Below are 21346 nucleotides of genomic sequence, written 5' to 3'. Positions count from 1 at the left end.
AGTGTCTGGACCTAGGTTGGGTCTTTTGGGAGTGTATGGTAATATCCAGGAATAGCACAATTATACACAACTGGGAGGTCACATACTTTTTTGGGTGCCTCAGGTGACCATATATTATTGTATTTATCTGTAGGTATAATGTTAACATGTACTTTTTACATAAAGGAAATTAAAAAGACAAAATATGCTCTTTCATTTTGAATGGGATGTTGCCTATTCCTGAGTTCCTGGCAAGTTTTCCTGGGGAAGCATGCACAGATGGTGGTGTGGAGGAGTCGTCATAATCTTGTTTGAGAGCACTATACTTGCTGAGTTCTATTTTCGAAGGGAAAAAATGTTTTCCTCTATTTAGAATCCTCATATTTCCTTCCATGTTATGCTGTGAAGCCTCAGCCACACACCAACTACATGTACTTACTGTATATCTTGACTGGCTCAGAGAAGAGATGAAGCAGGGCGGGAAGGGGAGGAGAGGAAGAGGGACGGCATGGCAAGGAGCAGCCATGTGGAACGTCGCGAAGAGAGATAGGAGATGGAAAGCGAGAGGCAAAGTGAGAGAGAAAGAGAGAGACAGAGAGGGAGAGAAAAAGAGAGGTGGCGAGCCTGGGGATAAGAGACTGGAGACAGGCAGGTATTTCCCACCACTGTGTCTGAAGGAGAAGAACATCACACAGGGCAGTTTTCCCTTTTAAACCTGTTTGGATAAGAGGTTTCCCTTCCCTTTTTCTCCCTCAGTCAGTCTGGGGCCAGGGCTCTCTATGCATCCAACATGGTACCCTATTCCCTATATTGTGCACTATGTTTGACGAGGACCCTTAGCGATCTGGTCAAAAGTAGTGCACTATGTAGTGAATAGGGGGCCATTTGGGACTTAGCCCACGGTGCTCTGCTCTTGCTGGCTGCTGTGTCTGTCTCCCTAGCCTGGGCTTGTTTAGACTGACGTTGTGGTGCCAAGGCCCACATCCGTCTTACTGTAGCCGAACTAGCCAAATAGGACACGCACGCACACCCACACATATACCCACACCTACACCCACAAACACACACACACACACACACACACACACACACAGGGTTGGGTAGGTTACATTTTTAAATGTAATCTGTTACGGTTACTAGTGACTTGTACAAAATTGTAATCAATAATGTAATTTTTGGATTACCCAAACTCAGTAACGTAATCAGATTACTTTCATTAACATTTTGTTTACTTTCTTCTGAAGAGGCATTAGAAGAAGACAAAAAGGATCCATCAAAGACTCGCTCAGGTGGAACAAACTTAAACTTGTGCCTTTTTTCAATGCGGAATTGAATGTCATTATGACATTTTTCGCAAGCATCCTTTTGGAATTTATAAGTAATCATCTAGTTTTTCAGAAGTATCTGTAATGTGATTACAATATTTTTCTACGGTAATGCAACTGATTACAGTAATCAACACTGTACACACACTGACACGTCTGGAAACCGGCTCATCTGCTCTGTCTAGTGTTAGGGTCAAAATGAATGTGGACATGAAGCCAGGGTTAGGGTTGTGGTAGAGGCTAAGGTTAGGGTCAATTTTTTATTTTATTTAATTTTTTTACCTTTATTTAACTAGGCAAGTCAGTTAAGAACAAATTCTTATTTTCAATGACGGCCTAGGAACAGTGGGTTAACTGCCTGTTCAGTGGCAGAACGACAGATTTGTACCTTGTCAGCTCGGGGATTTGAATGAATGTAGACTTGAAGCCAGGGTTAGGGTTGTGATTGTGGTTGAGGCTAGGGTCAAAATGATTGTAGATTGTAGACATGAAGCTAGGGTTAGGGTTGTGATTGTGGTTGAGGCTAGGGTCAAAATGATTGTAGACATGAAGCCAGGGTTAGGGTTGTGGTTGAAGCTAAGGCTAGGGTCAAAATGATTGTAGACATGAAGCTAGGGTTAGGGTTGTGATTGTGGTTGAGGCTAAGGCTAGGGTCAAAATGATTGTAGACATGAAGCTAGGGTTAGGGTTGTGATTGTGGTTGAGGCTAGGGTCAAAATGATTGTAGACATGAAGCTAGGGTTAGGGTTGTGATTGTGGTTGAGGCTAGGGTCAAAATGATTGTAGACATGAAGCTAGGGTTAGGGTTGTGATTGTGGTTGAGGCTAGGGTCAAAATGATTGTAGACATGAAGCTAGGGTTAGGGTTGTGATTGTGGTTGAGGCTAGGGTCAAAATGATTGTAGACATGAAGCTAGGGTTAGGGTTGTGATTGTGGTTGAGGCTAAGGTTAGGGTTGAAATGGATGTGGACATGAAGCTAGGGTTAGTCATTTGCTCAAAGGACTCTAAATTACAGCCAGATTTGAGAACACATTTCGAACAGAATGCATAAATAAATATTTTGGTGACTTCAGATGGTGCTCCAAACCTCTCTAAAGAACCACTAGGAAAACATTCTGGGCCTGGTGCCAGGACCTTGCGGCCGACCCATACCCAGGCTGTGGTGCATGCCACGTGGGCTTATTCAGTGGGCCTCAGCCCTAAGGGCCCAGACACTCAGCCACACAACCACAAATATATATTTTGAACCTGGGATGGGGCTGGAGAAATATAACCCCTCTCATCAAAACGGCAGTGTGTATCAAAGAGAAGGCCTTTATTCTCCCTTATATCAATCCACCCCCTTTATCTCCTTCCCCTTTTGTAGGAGTTAAAACATACGTCTCCTTGATCTCGGCACACCTCATGGACAGATGGTACAGCATGCATTTGACATATGCTCTTATCCAGAGCAAATTACAGGAGCAATGAGGGTTAATAAGTGCCTTGCTCAAGGGCACATCAGTAGATTTTTCACCTAGTCGGCTCAGGGATTCAAACCAGCGACCTTTCAGTCATTGGCACAACACTCTTAACCGTTAGGCTACCTGCCATCCTGCAGACTCCTGAGACTCCTGCAGATGCCTCAGTAGTTAAGCCCCCATTGTTCCACCCCTCCACCCATCCTTTAGTGTTTTCCTGTTCCTACCACCCCCAACACTTATCAGATGCCACAGATTCTTTCCTGGTGCTGATGCTCCTGTCACGAAGACCTCAAAAAGACCATCACACTATGCAACAGCAATAGACTGTACATAGACTTCTACCACCCCTCTGCAACACATGTACAACAGCAATAGACTGTACATAGACTTCTACCACCCCTCTGCAACACATGTACAACAGCAATAGACTGTACATAGACTTCTACCACCCCTCTGCAACTGTACATGCAACACATACAACAGCAATAGACTGTACATAGACTTCTACCACCCCTCTGCAACACATGTACAACAGCAATAGACTGTACATAGACTTCTACCACCCTCTGCAACACATGTACAACAGCAATAGACTGTACATAGACTTCTACCACCCCTCTGCAACACATGTACAACAGCAATAGACTGTACATAGACTTCTACCACCCCTCTGCAACACATGTACAACAGCAATAGACTGTACATAGACTTCTACCACCCCTCTGCAACACATGTACAACAGCAATAGACTGTACATAGACTTCTACCACCCCTCTGCAACACATGTACAACAGCAGACTTCTACCACCCCTCTGCAACACATGTACAACAGCAATAGACTGTACATAGACTTCTACCACCCCTCTGCACACACATGCAATAGACTGTACATAGACTTCTACCACCCAACACATCTGCAACACATGTACAACAGCAATAGACTGTACATAGACTTCTACCACCCCTCTGCAACACATGTACAACAGCAATAGACTGTAATAGACTTCTACACCCTCAACACATGTACAACACATGACTGTACACACCACCCTCTGCAACACATGTACAACAGCAATAGACTGTACATAGACTTCTACCACCCCTCTGCAACACATGTACAACAGCAATGTACAACACACATAACACTTTATCTATTTTCTGCTGCTGTTTTCAAACTATTTACCCTATCACTTTGGTTCCATATATTGTAGAATAGAATAGAATAGAATATAATGTGCTGTTTGGCTATTAGTTAGGGTTTTTCAAGGTCCACTTTGGGTTTTTCATTAAGGATGTGCTGCTACTATGCCACAGAGTGCATGAGCAAGTCATTCTGTGTTATTATACTAGTGATGTGTAACAAAGGCCTGAGCAGCAACATGACAAGAAAAACCATCTGAATCCCATTTGCTGCTGTGCATTCCATGGAACACAATTGCTTGTGCAAATGGATGTATAATTTAGTGACTGCATAATTTTATTTAAAATGGTTACGTTGTTTTTTATTAGCGTTGAACTTGACAATGATTTGTGTGCATGCGTGTGTGTGTGTGTTTGTGTCTGATCTTGGAGCAAAGACCTCTTCGAACATTTCTTTTTTTGGATTTTCACAGCAAGTTCAGATAAGGAGCTTCTCTCTCAGAGATATTGTTTACTCCCATTAAGGCGTTAGGGGCGGCTCCTCACTTGTGAATGGGGTGTACATTTTCCTGTTTTCAATATATATTGTTCAAGACAAGCTGTTCAGTTACTTACTACTCTGCCTCTCAGTGACTCTGCAAGCAGCAGTAAGCCGTGCGAACATTGCTTGAATTGTTTTGCCAGCTATTTGCTATGGGGGGGGGGGGGGGGGGGCTGCCCCGATGAAATCGCAGGATTTTAGAGCATAAATTATAACAGCACAAAGTAAATGGACTGTGCTTGGGTGCTCAAATCAGAACTTCTGGGTCTGCTCTAATCTCTTTCTCAACAAGTCTCTCACGCCAGTAGGCTTATATCCGCACGTAAGATGAGATCTGCTATATCAGGTACAGATGGCGCGAAAGCAAAAAGCTAATTTGAATTAACTTGTAAATAAATAATCATAACAGTCATGGCAGCCTGGGACCTGATAAACTGGACATCTACATGCAACAAGAGTCGAAGGGCAGAGGAATACACTAGCTAGAACCTTCAAATCGTGGATCTGATAGGACAAAAATGAATGAATGTGGCTGGCCAATTTTATTGTTTCCCCCCATGGTGTTCATCAGGTTCTACTGTAGGTGACAGGACAACATGTTGTGTGGACTAAAACAGCAAATAAACGTGTGTAACACAAAAAAAAATCTAATGAATTAGCTAGCTACAGTAATTTTGAGAAACATTGAGAAATAGTTAGATTTTTTTTGTCAAATTAACCAGTTATCTACTTTTGAAAAGCAGCTATCTACAGTGCAGTCAGAATGTATTCAGACCCCTTGGCTGAGGTCCTGAGTGCTCTGGAGCAGGTTTTCATCAAGGATCTCTCTGTACTTTGCTCTGTTCATCTCCACCTTGATCCTGACTAGTCTCCCAGTCCCTGTCGCTGAAAAACATCCCCACAGCATGATGCTGCCACCAACATGCTTCACCGTAAGGATGGTATTGGCCAGGTGATGAGCGGTGCCTGGTTTCCTCCAGATGTGACGCTCTGCATTCAGGCCAAAGAGTTCAATATTGCTTTCGTCAGGCCAGAGAATCATGTGCCCTTTACTGAGGAGTGGCTTCCGTCTGCACACTCTACCACAAAAGCCTGATTGGTGGAGTGCTGCAGATATGGTTGTCCTTCTGGAAGGTTCTCTCATCTCCACAGAGGAACTCTGGAGCTCTGTCAGAGTGACCATCAGGTTTTTGGTCACCTGACCAAGACCCTTCTCTGTAGGAAGAGTCTTGGTGGTGCCAAACTTCTTCCATTTAAGAATGATGAAGGCCGCTGTGTTCTTGGGGACTTGACATGCACTGTCAACTGTCGGACCTTATATAGACAGGAGTGTGCCTTTCCAAATCATGTCCAATCAATTTAATTTACCACATGTGTACTCCAATCAAGTTGTAGAAACATCTCAAGGATGATCAATCGAACGAAACAGGATGCACCTGAGCTCAATTTTGAGTCTCATAGCAAAGGGTCTGAGTACTTATGTAAATAAGGTATTTCAGTTTTTTTTTTGTAATACATTTGTAAAAATGTCTAAAAACCTGTTTATGGGTTATTGTGTATGAGGAAAATAAAAAAGTTAATCAATTTTAGAATAAGGCTGTAATGTAACAAAATGTGGAAAAAGTGAAGTGGTCTGAATACTTTCCAAATGCACTGTAGCTATGGCTAGCTGGTAGCTTGCCCCCATGCCAACTCCCATGCCAATTTCAAGTCTTTCTAAACTAATATCTGACTTATATGCACCAGCCAAGTGATCATGCTTTGTGACATTATGTTAGCTAGCTATCTTCAGTCAGATAATATGTTTTCACTTATTGCATCTGTATGCTTGTTGCATTCTCCCTAGTGCACTCGTTCGTTCGTGAGCTGCCTGCTCATTCTAAATAGTGTATTTATGCTGTTGTTCAAATGCACAGATCGCTTTATATATCTTCTCAATGAAACTACCAGTAGTTCAAAACTTGGCATCATATTTCTGTCATGTTGCTTTGTTGACAACTCCAACCCCCCAACCCCCTGCGTCAATGTCATTTCATGGAATGTGAAAGGAGTTAACTAACCTGCTAAAATGTCCCATCTTTAGCATCCAGCGTGGGACAAAAACCTTTCTATCAATATTGACTGCCACATTTAGAGCTCTTAACAGGTTCCAAGTTTGGAAAATGGTTTACATAATAGCTTTGAAATTAAAGTTTTCAATCTCATCTTTGTAGAAGCTAGATTCATATATCAGGGCTATATTGTTTTGTTATATTTTCTCTTAATACTACTTAAATTATTTGATATTTTCATTAAATAAGTAATCGATTTAATGTCAAATATAAACACGTTTTAATTTTCTTCCATAATTGTCATTATCTCAATGAAAAAGAGATGGTGTACAAACAATTTATTTATGAAACAAGATAATTTCTTTTAAGTGATAGACTAACAAAAAATGGTTTGTAGACAATGTAGATCTAACAACAAAGGAAAAGCTGAAAAATTGACATTTATGCATTGCAAAATCCCTCACAAAATACAACTAAGCTAGTTACTAACTACAAAAAACAAAAATTGGCAACAATTAACGCTATACAGACAAACAACAACCAAAAAGCTATACATTGCAAATATCCTTGATCCATATAAGTCAACCAAAAGTTACAAGAAACCTTTTTACTAGATTTTTGATAGATTCTAGAATGGCCTTCATCTGGTTACATATTTCACTCATTCAAAGCAGAATGTTCTTTCCTCATCCATCTGTGAACAACATATTACATTTACATGAAGTCAAATGCTCCCTGTCACACCAGGCATACACAGTCAAACCTCAGACCATCAGTTGTCAAGGTCAAGGATGCTGTGAACTGTTAACATAATAACCACTGTTGCTCTCTCACAGGTACTACTACTACATCTAACCCCATACGTGACACTCTTACCATTACATCAATGTTTCACTCTTACATCATCTTCACTCCCTCAACACTTAAGGCTGTGTTCCAATGTCCATACTAGCATACTACTTAGAATGCATGCACAATATCCTATTGCTTCATTGTAAGGGGTATACTAGAGGGATATTGGAATAGAGTGTTACAACTAACCCAAACTATAGCTACTACACCTTCTCTTAAAACCACTGCATTGTTTTGTATATTTTATCTGAGTGATTATAGGGCCTATCTTGAGCATTTGGCTAACATATCCATCAAGTACACTGAACAAAAATATAAACGCAAAATGTAAAGTGTTGGTCCCATGTTTCATGAGCTGAAATAAAAGATCCCAGAAACTTTTCATATGCACAAAAAGCTTATTTCTCTCAAATTGTGTGCACGAATTTGTTTATATCCCTGTTAGTGAGCATTTCTCCTACGCCGAGATAATCCATCCACCTGACAGGTGTGGCATATCAAGAAGCTGATTAAACAGCATGTTCATTACACAGATGCACCTTGTGCTGGGGACAATAAAAGGCCAGTTTTGTCACAACACAATGCCACAGATGTGTCAAGTTTTTGAGGGAGTGTGCAGTTGGGATGCTGACTGCAGAAATGTCCCACCAGAGCTATTGTCAGAGAATTTAATGTTAATTTCTCTACCGTAAGCCACCTCCAACGTCATTTTAGAGAATTTGGCAGTATGTCGAACCGGCCTCACAACCGCAGACAACGTGTATGGCGTTGTGTGGGCGAGCGGTTTGCTGATGCCAACATTGTGAACAGAGTGCCCTGTGGTGGTGGGGTTATGTTACAGGCAGGCATAAGCTATGGACAACGAACACCATTTTGTCGATGGCAATTTGAATGCACAAAGATACTGTGACAAGATCCTGAGGCCCACTGTGAGGCCCATTTTTTTTAAAGGTTTCTTTGACCAACAGATACATATCTGTATTCCCAGTCATGTGAAATCCATAGATTAGGGCCTAATGCATTTATTTCAATTAACTGCTTTTCTCATATGAACTGTAACTCAGTAAAATCAATAAAATTGTTGCATGTTGTTTTATTATTTAAATTTTTGTTCAGTATAACACATGGCATAACACTGCATAGTACACAACGTTTGTGATAGTGTATTTTTAACTTGATGTTTGAGAAATTTTTATGTTGATATCCAACAATCTTCAATTGTGAAATTTCGTCAGTGTAAACAAATAAATAAATTATTTACAATCTCTAACAAAAAAGCAAACAAACAAAACAAACAAACCAGCAAGACATAAACTCGTGATAATAATTTACAGAAGAAATTATAATACAAACTTAGTATAAACATCTTCATCCCAAAGTACTTTAAAATGTTATAAGACGGTCTCACGGTCAACCTTTTTAGAGTTTGACAAACATTTTAAATGAGCAACTGAAGACCCTTTTAACAAAACTGCATTCTGGGTGGTATAAGAATCAATACAAAAAATAAGAACTTTGTTCAAGTTAGCGATGTACATCAGTGTGCTTTGGTATTGATTAAGAGTTTGGTGGATATTTGGCAGTAAATATTAAAATTGATCCAATTTTTCACTGCAGGGCTGAAACTGCTGAGGTCAATACAGAGACCTTTAGTTGCTAAGCAACCTAGACGCCTTTATTGTACATTGTACTTAGCATCAAGTTGATCTCTTTTCCAGCACAAACAATATCAATATTTATCGAGTAACAATAATTTTATATTTACTTTTGTTAATGTAAAGCTGTAAAAAGTTTGGAAGAAATCGGAGTAAAGCACATAAGTGGTTGTACAAATAATCCCTATAATATGTTGTCAACATCAGTTACTTAGTTTTTATCATTGCTAAGACCTTTTTCATTTGTCCACAAGGCCTTTTTCATTTGTCATCGGTTTTCATTTCTCAAGGATATGTCTTTTCACATAAGGCACTCAGAAAAACTGGAAAAGGCCTCGGCTGCCTCTTCAATGGAAAGTTAGAGGCAAAAATACTTTGGTGGGGCGAAGCTGAAGCTCCATTTCATTGGTTGAAATGACGAACGAATCAGCAAAAGGCTGATGATCAGGTTATGAGGTTTAGTGTCTTTAGCCATTTGAAGTTTTCACATCCAACGCTGTTCAGTTATCTAGTGAAAATAGGAGAAAACGTATGATTATTTATTCTAAGCACATTTATAACAAAAAAGCTAAGGAATAACAGCATATCCAGAGTCATACAGTATATAGAGTAATCTATACAGCCGTATACATACACAATATGGTATGGAAATATAGCCAACAATACAGCAACCGGTGGAGCATTGTGTGTATCATACAGTAAAGCGTGAACAAGCAATATTCTCGTATTTGAGATCAAAGTAGCACCTGAAACCCTTTAAGACCACACACCAGACCTCTCACACAGTGTCACACACACACACACACACCTCTCACAGTGTCACACACACACACCAGACCTCTGGATAAGAGCGTCTCACACACACACACACACACATTACATTACATTTAAGTCATTTAGCAGACGCTCTTATCCAGAGCGACTTACAAATTGGTGCATTCACCTTATGACATCCAGTGGAGCAGCCACTTTACAATAGTGCATCTAAATCTTTTATTGGGGGGGGGGGTGAGAAGGATTACTTTATCCTATCCTAGGTATTCCTTAAAGAGGTGGGGTTTCAGGTGTCTCCGGAAGGTGGTGATTGACTCCGCTGTCCTGGCGTCGTGAGGGAGTTTGTTCCACCATTGGGGGGCCAGAGCAGCGAACAGTTTTGACTGGGCTGAGCGGGAACTGTACTTCCTCAGTGGTAGGGAGGCGAGCAGGCCAGAGGTGGATGAACGCAGTGCCCACACACACACACACACACACACACACACACACACACACACACACACACACACACACACACACACACACACACACACACACACACACACACATCGAACAATCTGAACCACACAACCACACACATACAGTATGCACACAACATAGTCTAAGGGCACTATTACATCCATATAGCCGAACTTCAGCGTTACAGCAGAAACAAAAGCGTGACTTGTGTTTTTTTGTTGTGATTTTTTATACAGCCGACACAAAACAGATAGACCTTTATGATTGTTACCTGATGGACAACACAGTTGGAAACTCCAGCTTATCTGAGTATTGGAAAAGATTTGGAAGGTTTTAAAAACACTTTTTTTACCCCTTCATCTGCATTTTGTCTCCCAAATAGGAGAGATCTCTTCCACAATTACCAACCAACCATTCTTTTCACAAACCATGGACTGTACTAGCCTGGTCCCAGATCTGTTTGTGCCATCTTGCCAACTCCTATGGTCATTGGCGTGACACCATAGGAGTTAGCAAGACAGCACAAACAGATCTGGGACCTGGCTAGAACGGTGTTGCTAACTACATGACTCACCTCTACACTCATATTTGAGATCAGAGAAGAAGACCAGTTCCTGGGAGAAGACAAACAGGCCTAACCGTCCTCCAGCAAACGTCTTGTCGTACACTGGTCCCGAGTCTGCCAAGATCTGTTTCCCTTCATAGACCACAACCCTACAAAACACAACAAGACAATACATGAATGATTGAAACTGAGTGGAGTGCTGGAGTACTGTACATTTGGACAAAGCACACTATGGACAAAACACCCTGGTTAACAGCTTAACCTATAGTATATTATCATAAAAAGTATTTTCGGACTGTTACTGAGGAAAGTGCGATGGGTGTGTTTGGCTGGATTCAATCCCGGGTCTCCTACATACCACGAGACTGTGTTAGCCCATTGAGCTAAAGCCTAGGCATTAGGCTAGACCTGCTCACCTAATGAATCCAGTCTTGGGTCTGTGGATGAGGTGCCACCTGTAGGCTGTGTAATCCTTCCAGCCAATGTTCTTTGGGTCGTGCCACAGAGTGCGCACCTGTGGACAACAGATAAGGAAACCATTTAATTATTGAAGATCTATGATTTATGATAACTTTATAAATTCGACTGGCTGCTTGAAAGATTGCTTAATAGAGGGTGTGGCTAAACCAGAGAAACCATATGATTTTTTGTCTCTACAAAATTATATATTGGATCTTAGCACACCTGATTTTTTGTGTTGCCTGTGTGCCACAGGGCATTTCTCAGGTTCTCCCCTGTGCCCGTAGTTGAGTTGACCACCTTGAGAGAGACACCAGAGATACCAAAGGCCTTGGAGGGTTTGTCTTCCCAGTAGGTCTGAGTGATCTGCTTCCACATCACCACGTAGAAGCGGCCGCTCGACTGGTAACCGAACACAAAGCCAGCATAGTCGTCATCCCGGTCCGTGTTCACGTAGAACGTACCACTGAAGTCCACCGCGTTGAACTCATCAAAACCTAGGACGGTGGAACAGAAAAAGTGAACACCTAGGGTGGTTGGTGGGACACACATTTGAATAATACTTCTGCTCCTCTTGATATTTATTGATCATAGAAATAGTTGGACCTCTTGCATATGGTAACATATCAGATCTAAATGATCATACAACTGTATAGGGTTGCAAATGTCCTGAAATCCACATTGAGGATTCCTGGAATCAGGAGGGAATAAGCTGGGAGGGAATCTGGGATTTCTGAAAAATCTGGCAAAAGGGAAAGTTTATTGAACTTTGCTACCCTACAAGGGAATATATGAAAGTATCTGAGGTAAGGTCGCCCACTGCGTTGACAGGGTCAGAGTTGACATTCTGCACATCTCTAAACTGTAGTGAATTAAATATCTTTAATCTATCGCTGATATTTCTCTCTCTTTTACGGCAGTATAGGGACTACATATTGAGGTTATATCCTACTCACCAACAGCGATGCCAGGGTCAGAGTTGACGGTCTGTACCAGCTCCTTGCCCTGATGTCTAACCACCCAGTTGGGGTCGATCTGCGCTGTTCCCTTGGGGTCCAGGTGCACCATCTGAAACTTCCGGAAGTTTGTGACGCTGACGGCATTATTCTCAGGACACACGTCAAGGAAGTCCGGGATGTTGTCGTTGTCAAAGTCGTCTTTGCAGGCGTCTCCTCTACCGTCGCCTGTTGATAGAAGAATGGAAGATGCTGGGTTAAAATACAGAGGCTTATTGTGACAACTTTGACAGAGACTATGGTCTTTATTTTTATTTATTTAACCAGGCAAGTCAGTTAAGAACAAATTCTTATTTACAATGACGGCCTACACCGACCAAGCCCGGAAGACGATGGGCCAATTTTACACCGCCCTATGGGACACTTAATCACGGCCGGTTGGAATACAGCCTGGATTCAAACCAGGGTGTCTGTAGTGACGTCTCAAGCACTGCGATGCAGTGCCTTAGACCACTGTGTCACCTCCTGTGCTGAAACGTGTCACCTTTTTGAATGAATAAAAGAGCACCATTAATTCATGATATATATTTGTTGCTCTCCTATTCCTTTTTAATGGAACGATAGGTGAAAACTATCCATGGCGACTACAGTAGGCCTATATAACTCCCTAGTTTCCACACTAGCAATAATGTTGCAACATTCCTACCACAGGGAAGGCAGACGTTTCACTCACTCTACCAGCGTTTCATAAAAAGAATCACAAGAATTGCAATTCCTGTAGATTTGAATATGCCCACCAAGTCCAATAAGGAGTCTCAGCCATCTGCATGCCGTGACAACTTCTACTGAAACATGTAACTATGTCAGAGGCCATAGTCTATTAGAAACAGACTCATAATACAGAGCAAAAGGAAGTTGCCAGCGAGCTGTAAAGCCTGTTTTCTCCACTTTCTCCTCTACTCTTCTGTAATTGCACAGGAAGCTGACTTGATTCTATCAAATAAACACCTTCTGATGAGGTGTTAAGAGGGTTAAGGGATCTGGCTCTAGGGGTTGTCTTTGAGAAGTATCTCATTCTCTTTCTCCCTCTCTCTTTCTCCATCGCTCTCTCTTTCGCTCTCTAGTTCCCTCTCCCTCTGTCTTCCCTACCTCTCCCAGTCTCCACACAGCCTGCTTCTAGTTAAAGCCAGTTACACAAACTTCAGGTAACTCTGCATGATGAAATTGAAATTGGGCACTGTGGATTAGCACAGATGCCCCCTTCGGAAATAAAACTTCATGGCCTGGCGGCTGGGTGGCTGGCGGATGATTCCCTCATGGGTTCCCGCACGATAAAGTCCCACGCTAATGACGTCATCAACCCTAACCCAGAAATACCCCTTTTTGTTAACTCCTTAATGTCTGACCCACCATACTTGCACCACAATAAAACTGCGGGAGCATTCAACAATTCAACAGTGTACAGATATCTATATTTCTATCATCAGTTGACTTTTTGTACCCTACACCTGCAAGTTCCTGAATGTGTGTACACTACTTCTAAACTGCCCACCATACTTCACATTTTGTAGAGAGAGAGAGGGAAATGGAACAAGACATATTGAACGGTAAATATATGAATGAAAAGGTGGTTAAGAGGTAAAATGCACCCCATGTTTTTTATGGTACACAACCGCTGTTATAGTAGTAGCTATAGTTTACAGGACAATGGGACATGGCATGTTGACCTATATCTATAAAGATTAGTGTAAAAAGGAGGGTGGACAGGTGCAGGGATGTCTCAACGGAAGATTCCTGTATCACAAGCCATCCTCTGTGTGATGTTTGATAGTATCTATGGTAGTGTATCCAGGGCTATTACAGAAGTCACAAATCAATCTACTGGATACTAATTCTTCCTCAGGCAGCTACAGGCAGCTACAGTTACAGCGTTCTTCACGGGCGTGAGGGTATTCAACATGCTGATCCATGGTGTGTTTGTCTGTGTGTGTGTTGTCCCCCTTACCATCAGAGTCCAGTTGATCTTTATTGGGTGTCAATCTACAGTTGTCCCTATCATCAGGGATACCGTCATTGTCATCGTCGAAGTCACAGGCATCCCCCTTGCCGTCCTTATCGTGGTCGGCCTGGTTGGAGTTGGCGACGTAAGGACAGTTGTCCAGGTTATTCTGGTGACCGTCTTCATCGATATCCTGGTTGTTGTCACACTGGTCTCCTACAAGGTCATTGTCTGTGTCAGCCTGTTAAAGAGGAGAGGACAGGAGAGGACAGGAGTGTTACAGTGGCCAGCATGATTTTAAAAAAATTCAACATTTTCCAGAACTTTTCCAAATGTTTTCCAGAAATCCCGGTTGCAAGATTCCCAGATTGAGGAATAAGAAGGGTCATCCAAATCCTCCAACTGGGAATGTCTAGAAATCCTGTGAATTTCTGGAATTTTGCAACCCTGATAGCAATGATGTCCTTTTTGTAATTACACAAAAGGCAAAGTGACTGTTCTTTATTCCCACCTGGTCAGGGTTGTGTAGCAGAGGACAGTTGTCACACTGGTCACCGACTCCATCCATGTCAGTGTCCTTCTGGTCATTGTTGTACAAGTACGGGCAGTTGTCTTGCTCGTTTAGGATTTCTAAAGGAATAGGGAAATGGACATTAAACCACATGCAGTGGTAATATCATGTGTGCAGGACATATCTGTAGTCATAATCCTAGATATTTGCTTGCCTGTTCTTGCATGTGGCATTTCGCGTTCCGTGCCATAGAAGTAGCTAATGCTAATCAATCACTTCATAGTTGAGGGCGGAAAGACTAATCGCAAAACCGTGCCAGCTGGTCATTCCTTTGCATGATTTACTATCCTGCAATAATCCATAAAATATTTTCTGAGTATCCATTAAAGATTTTTTTTTTTAAATGTCATGACTAGTTCAGAGCCAACTACTGTCAATAGCAATACAAATGAATGACTTTTAAATAATATATTACACGGAATATAAAAGTTATAAGAGTTGAAGGAGCCTTTCCCTGTTCTCACTTAATATCATTATAATACAGCAATATATCATGTTTAGTAACACGGTAAGAAAAGGCTAGTACCATCTCCATCAATGTCGATAGCACAGGCGTCACCTTCCCCATTGTGGTCGGTGTCGATCTGGGCAGGGTTGTGTTCATAGGGGCAGTTGTCACAACGATCCCCCACATCATCCTTATCAAAGTCAAACTGTCTGGGATTGTACATTAGAGGACAGTTGTCCTGAGGAGAGAGAGAGAGAGAGAGAGACAGACAGACAGACAGACAGAGAGAAAGAGAGCGACAGAGAGAGACAGAGACAGAGAGAGAAAAAGAGAGAGAGAGAGAGAGAGAGAGAGAGAGAGAGAGAGAGAGATAGCATCAAGTCAAACTCTCTGGCATTGTCCAGGAGAGGACAGTTGTCCTGAGGAGAGAGAGAGCATCAAGTCAAACTGTCTGGGGTTGTACAGGAGAGGACAGTTGTCCTGAGGAGAGAGAGAGCATCAAGTCAAACTGTCTGGGGTTGTACAGGAGAGGAGAGTTGTCCTAAAGAGAGAGAGCAGCGAAATGGGAATGATTGGAGTGTCCGTTTTCTTGGAGAGGGCATTTGATTCCCTATTGAATTAATCTAAATACCCTGATGAAGACATTTGCAGAAAAATGTGTTGGTCCTAACAATCAAACATTGACCTTTGAAGCAAACTTCCATTGTCATACACTCTTAGAATAAAGGGTTCCAAAACAATTATTCGGCTGTCACCAAAGGATAACTATTTTGGTTCCAGGTAGAACTCTATTTGGTTCTAGATTGTACCTTTTTTTCTAAGACTGTAGCAAGAGTTAGTGAATCTTTTCATCCATCATCCATTTAACACATTTGCCTTATATAAGATATCTTACTCTTTCATCCACGATTCCATCGTTGTCATCATCCTGGTCACAAGCGTCTCCCTGACCATCTTTGTCAAAATCTTCCTGTCCAGAGTTAGGCAGGTTGGGGCAGTTATCCTGTTAAATATTGATAAATAAATGGAAACAGATTTAGAAATAGCCACAGGAAGAAAAATGTCAAAGATTGTCATACCGTAAGATTAGAAAATGTGGAAAATCTGCAGGTCTGTAGTTGAGGATAAAAGTTATTAGGACAGTTTCCTGGACTTAATAAGATTTAGCCTAGTCCTGGACTTAATAAGATTGAGCCTAGTCCTGAACTAAAGCGTATGCTCAATTGAGAATCTCATTCGAAAGTCCTTTTTATTCTAGACTTAAAAATGCACTCCACAATCTTAAGCACAAGAAATGTGTAACATATTGCACAAACTGGATTGGTAACATATCACACCAAATGGATGACGTAGTACACAAAAATGGGGACCAGTTTTGGCTCGTGAGCGCCACTTTCAAAACTACTGGCTGAAATTACACAAAAGTTCAAGAGTGCATATTTAAATGGGGACTAGAGACTAGGCTTACTCTGGATCCAGGAAAGTGGCCCACAGAGAACATAAAGTTAGAGTCTGTTACCTTTTTGCAGTGATAGGTGGCGTTGGCCCCACACACCAAGTTCTGATTAGGCCATCCATCCAGGTCTGAGTCCTCTCCACAGATGAAGCCATCACCAGCGTAGCCGATCCTGCACTCACACTTGTACATGGGTTCACTAAAGTGGCTGATGTAGATACACTCTGAGGACCGGTGACAGTTGTGGGTCTTGTCTTTGCAGGGGTTCTCTGGCTCGCAGACCTGGGGGGGAGTGAGAGAGAGAGAGAGAGAGAGAGAGAGAGAGAGAGAGAGAGAGAGAGAGAGAGAGAGCATCAAGTCAAACTCTCTGGTGTTGTACAGGAGTGGACAGTTGTCCTGAGGAGAGAGAGAGCATCAAGTCAAACTGTCTGAGGTTGTACAGGAGAGGACAGTTGTCCTGAGGAGAGAGAGAGAGAGAGAGAGAGAGAGAGACAGAGAGAGCATCAAGTCAAACTCTCTGGCATTGTCCAGGAGAGGACAGTTGTCCTGAGGAGAGAGAGAGCATCAAGTCAAACTGTCTGAGGTTGTACAGGAGAGGACAGTTGTCCTGAGGAGAGAGAGAGCATCAAGTCAAACTGTCTGGGGTTGTACAGGAGAGGACAGTTGTCCTGAGGAGAGAGAGAGCATCAAGTCAAACTGTCTGGGGTTGTACAGGAGAGGACAGTGCATGAGCATGATATTTCTTGGGGTGAAGTGTATTCTCAGATGTCATGTTATGTTCTGTCATGTCCCCTGCTCTGCCATGAACCCTGTGGATTCTGCTACAGTGTTTTGTGTAGCTACGGCAAGAGAATGAAAGACAACACTGTCGTATCTCTATTGCTACAGATGTCCATCATTAGGAAGTGATTTGATGCCACTCCGTGACCTCATATGGTACAACGTTACAACAACGTTACGTGATGACCAATAACAAGGCCTTTCTTTTTTTCATCAGCTCTGGGAAACAGATGAGACAATGAGACAATTCCCCTTTCCCCTTTCCTCAAATCAATTTGTACGATGTTGGCCTAGGATCAGAGCCGGTACAGTTTTTAAAAGCCAGTGACAAAGCAATGATTCACGAGGTCTGTAATGTTAGGGCAGAACAGCAGATCTAGGTTCAAATACTATTTGAGATCTTTCAAATACTTTAGCCAGTAGTTTTTTTATTACTATTCCATTGGTTTCATTGTGCCAGGCTATCTCAATCAAGTCCAGATAAAGTATTGCAAATGATTTTAAATAGTATTTGAACCCAGGTCTATTGGATAGTGGAGTGATGATTCAACTTTTCAACAACAAATCTGTGTGTGAACTCAATTATCATGGTTTCAAAGCAGAAACGATGTATGTATGCCACAACAGATGTTGTCAATTCTACGTCTATTCCACATTGGTTCGACGTAATTTCAGAAACAAAGTTGATTCAACCAGTGTGTGCCCACTGGGAAATAGCTATTGACATGACAGAGCTGCATTAAACAGTAATACATGTGTTGCTAGAGTGGAAACGTAGATAACAACACAAACAACAACATCAGAGACATAGACATCACTTTATAGTTCTCATCCCATCTAAGACCTCTACTCATACTGTAACACCAAGCACAGGTGAAGTATGAAGAGAGAAGTATAGCAGATGTTTTCTATTATATATACATCTCTATATATCTATATCTATATTATATATATATATTACAGCTTCATAACATTCTCCCTCTCTCTCTCCTTATACAGGGTCAAGGTGTGCTATGTTCATGCATAGTGGAGTCCACCCTTGCAGCAGAGTGTAGACGCATTCTAAAAATGTGGGCCACTAATAAATCACTGATGATGGGCGATTAGGCCTGACTCACAGTTGGCGAGGTGTTCGATTGGATTGAGGTCATGGCTCTGTACAGGCCAGTTAAGTTCTTCCACATCGATCTCGAAAAACCATTTCTGTATGGGCCTCGTTTTGTGCACAGCTGCATTGTCATGCTGAAACAGGAAAGGGCCTTCCCCGAACTGTTGCCACAAAGTTGGAAGCACAGAATCGTCTAGAATGTAATTGTATACTGTAGAGTTAATATTTCCCTTCACTGGAACTAATTGGCCTGAACTATGACAAACAGCCCCAGACCATTATTCCTCCTCCACCAAACTTTATTGTTGGCACTATGCATTTGGGCAAGTGGTGTTCTCCTGGCATCCACCAAACCCAGATTTGTCCTTCGGACTGCAGGTGGTGAAGCATGATTCATCACTCCAGAGAACGTATTTCCACTGCTCCAGAGTCCAATGGCGGTGAGCTTTACACCACTCCAGCTGAAGCTTGGCATTGTGCATGGTGATCTTAGGCTTGTATGCAGCTGCTTGGCCATGGAGACCCATTTCATGAAGCTCCCAACGAACAGTTCTGCTGCTGATGTTGCTTCCAAAGGCAGTTTGGAACTCGGTAGTGATTGTTGCAACAGAGGACAGGTAATTATTATAGCACGTCAGCACTTGGCGGTCCCATTCTGTGAGCTTATGTGGCCTACCACCTTGTGGCTGAGCCATTGTTGCTCCTAGACATTTCCCCTTCACAATAACAGCTGACCAGGGCAGCTCTAGCAGGACAGAAATGAGGACAGCAGGACAGAAATGTGATGAACTGACTTGTTGGAAAGGTGGCACCCTATGACGGTGCCACGTTGAAAGTCACTAAGTTCTTCCGTAAGGCCAATCTAATGGAAATTGGATGGCTGTGTGCTCAACTTTATACACCTGTCAGCAACGGTGTAAATGCAGTCTAAATAATACACTAGACCTAAAACCGATGTTGAGTGATACAGACGTACCTGTTTGTTCTTCTTGGCAGCTTCCACCCCCATGCCGAAGGGCTGCGTTCCCTTGTAGCGGGGTGGGCAGGACAGACAGTGGAACCCTGGGTCTGTGTTGATGCAACGCGATGCTCCACCAGCTTTAAAGCATATGTCAGACACCATGTCACACTGAGGAGGAAGAGGATCAAATCAATCAATCAGAGAGCAGAGACCATGTCACGATGAGGAGGAAGACGAGCAGATCAATCAGAGAGCAGAGACCATGTCACGATGAGGAGGAAGAGGAGCAAATCAATCAGAGAGCAGAGATCATGTCACGATGAGGAGGAAGAGGAGCAGATCAATCAGAGAGCAGAGACCATGTCACGATGAGGAGGAAGACGAGCAGATCAATCAGAGAGCAGAGACCATGTCACGATGAGGAGGAAGAGGAGCAGATCAATCAGAGAGCAGAGACCATGTCACGATGAGGAGGAAGAGGAGCAGATCAATCAGAGAGCAGAGACCATGTCACGATGAGGAGGAAGAGGAGCAAATCAATCAGAGAGCAGAGACCATGTCACGATGAGGAGGAAGAGGAGCAGATCAATCAGAGAGCAGAGACCATGTCACGATGAGGAGGAAGAGGAGCAGATCAATCAGAGAGCAGAGACCATGTCACGATGAGGAGGAAGAGGAGCAGATCAATCAGAGAGCAGAGACCATGTCACGATGAGGAGGAAGAGGAGCAAATCAATCAGAGAGCAGAGACCATGTCACGATGAGGAGGAAGAGGAGCAAATCAATCAGAGAGCAGAGACCATGTCACGATGAGGAGGAAGAGGAGCAGATCAATCAGAGAGCAGAGACCATGTCACGATGAGGAGGAAGAGGAGCAAATCAATCAGAGAGCAGAGACCATGTCACGATGAGGAGGAAGAGGAGCAAATCAATCAGAGAGCAGAGACCATGTCACGATGAGGAGGAAGAGGAGCAGATCAATCAGAGAGCAGAGACCATGTCACGATGAGGAGGAAGAGGAGCAAATCAATCAGAGAGCAGAGACCATGTCACGATGAGGAGGAAGAGGAGCAAATCAATCAGAGAGCAGAGACCATGTCACGATGAGGAGGAAGAGGAGCAGATCAATCAGAGAGCAGAGACCATGTCACGATGAGGAGGAAGAGGAGCAAATCAATCAGAGAGCAGAGACCATGTCACGATGAGGAGGAAGAGGAGCAGATCAATCAGAGAGCAGAGATCATGTCACGATGAGGAGGAAGAGGAGCAAATCAATCAGAGAGCAGAGATCATGTCACGATGAGGAGGAAGAGGAGCAGATCAATCAGAGAGCAGAGACCATGTCACGATGAGGAGGAAGAGGAGCAGATCAATCAGAGAGCAGAGACCATGTCACGATGAGGAGGAAGAGGAGCAAATCAATCAGAGAGCAGAGATCATGTCACGATGAGGAGGAAGAGGAGCAAATCAATCAGAGAGCAGAGACCATGTCACGATGAGGAGGAAGAGGATCAGAAGTAGATTATATCAAATTGATCAATCATAAAATCAATCAAATAAATTGATCTATCAGAGATCATGTGACACTGTGGTGGAAGAGGATCAGAATGAGATTATTTTCAATCGATCAATAATGAAATCAATCAGATCGATCAGGGAACATGTGACACTGTAAAGAGGATCAGAATGAGATGTAGTTTCTAAGTAGGGCAATAGGTCATGAATATGAATGAGTAAAGGAAGATCCTAAGGTAATGGTTAGGCATAGCCTGGGGATGAAAATGTATTTAGGGCTAAGGTTAA

At 42.6% G+C, this 21346-nt stretch overlaps 1 protein-coding gene across 5 annotated transcripts in view; it reads right to left on the bottom strand.

Annotated features, from left to right (window-relative positions):
* Positions 1-6823: 6823 nt before the first annotated feature.
* thbs2a (thrombospondin 2a) overlaps positions 6824-21346 on the bottom strand; it is a 35257-nt gene continuing 20734 nt past the window's right edge. For 4 of the 5 annotated variants that reach the window (XM_029685391.2, XM_029685394.2, XM_029685393.2 and 1 more), the window contains 12 exons: positions 19559-19711; positions 16758-16976; positions 16134-16241; positions 15317-15476; positions 14731-14849; positions 14226-14460; positions 12221-12448; positions 11490-11761; positions 11222-11319; positions 10815-10954; positions 10512-10545; positions 6824-9515 (listed from right to left, as the gene is read on the bottom strand). In XM_029685391.2, coding sequence (XP_029541251.1) covers positions 9512-9515; positions 10512-10545; positions 10815-10954; positions 11222-11319; positions 11490-11761; positions 12221-12448; positions 14226-14460; positions 14731-14849; positions 15317-15476; positions 16134-16241; positions 16758-16976; positions 19559-19711 — 1770 coding nt within the window. In that variant the 3' untranslated portion in view covers positions 6824-9511. The remainder of the gene's footprint in view (positions 9516-10511; positions 10546-10814; positions 10955-11221; positions 11320-11489; positions 11762-12220; positions 12449-14225; positions 14461-14730; positions 14850-15316; positions 15477-16133; positions 16242-16757; positions 16977-19558; positions 19712-21346) is intronic. The other variant, XM_029685395.2, reaches the window with a different exon arrangement.

The sequence above is a fragment of the Oncorhynchus nerka genome, linkage group LG16 (assembly GCF_034236695.1).
Source record: "Oncorhynchus nerka isolate Pitt River linkage group LG16, Oner_Uvic_2.0, whole genome shotgun sequence".
In the NCBI taxonomy this organism is placed as follows: Eukaryota; Metazoa; Chordata; class Actinopteri; order Salmoniformes; family Salmonidae; genus Oncorhynchus; species Oncorhynchus nerka.
The sequence above is the reverse complement of the archived record's forward strand: the minus strand, read 5'-3'. Positions and strand labels throughout refer to the sequence as shown.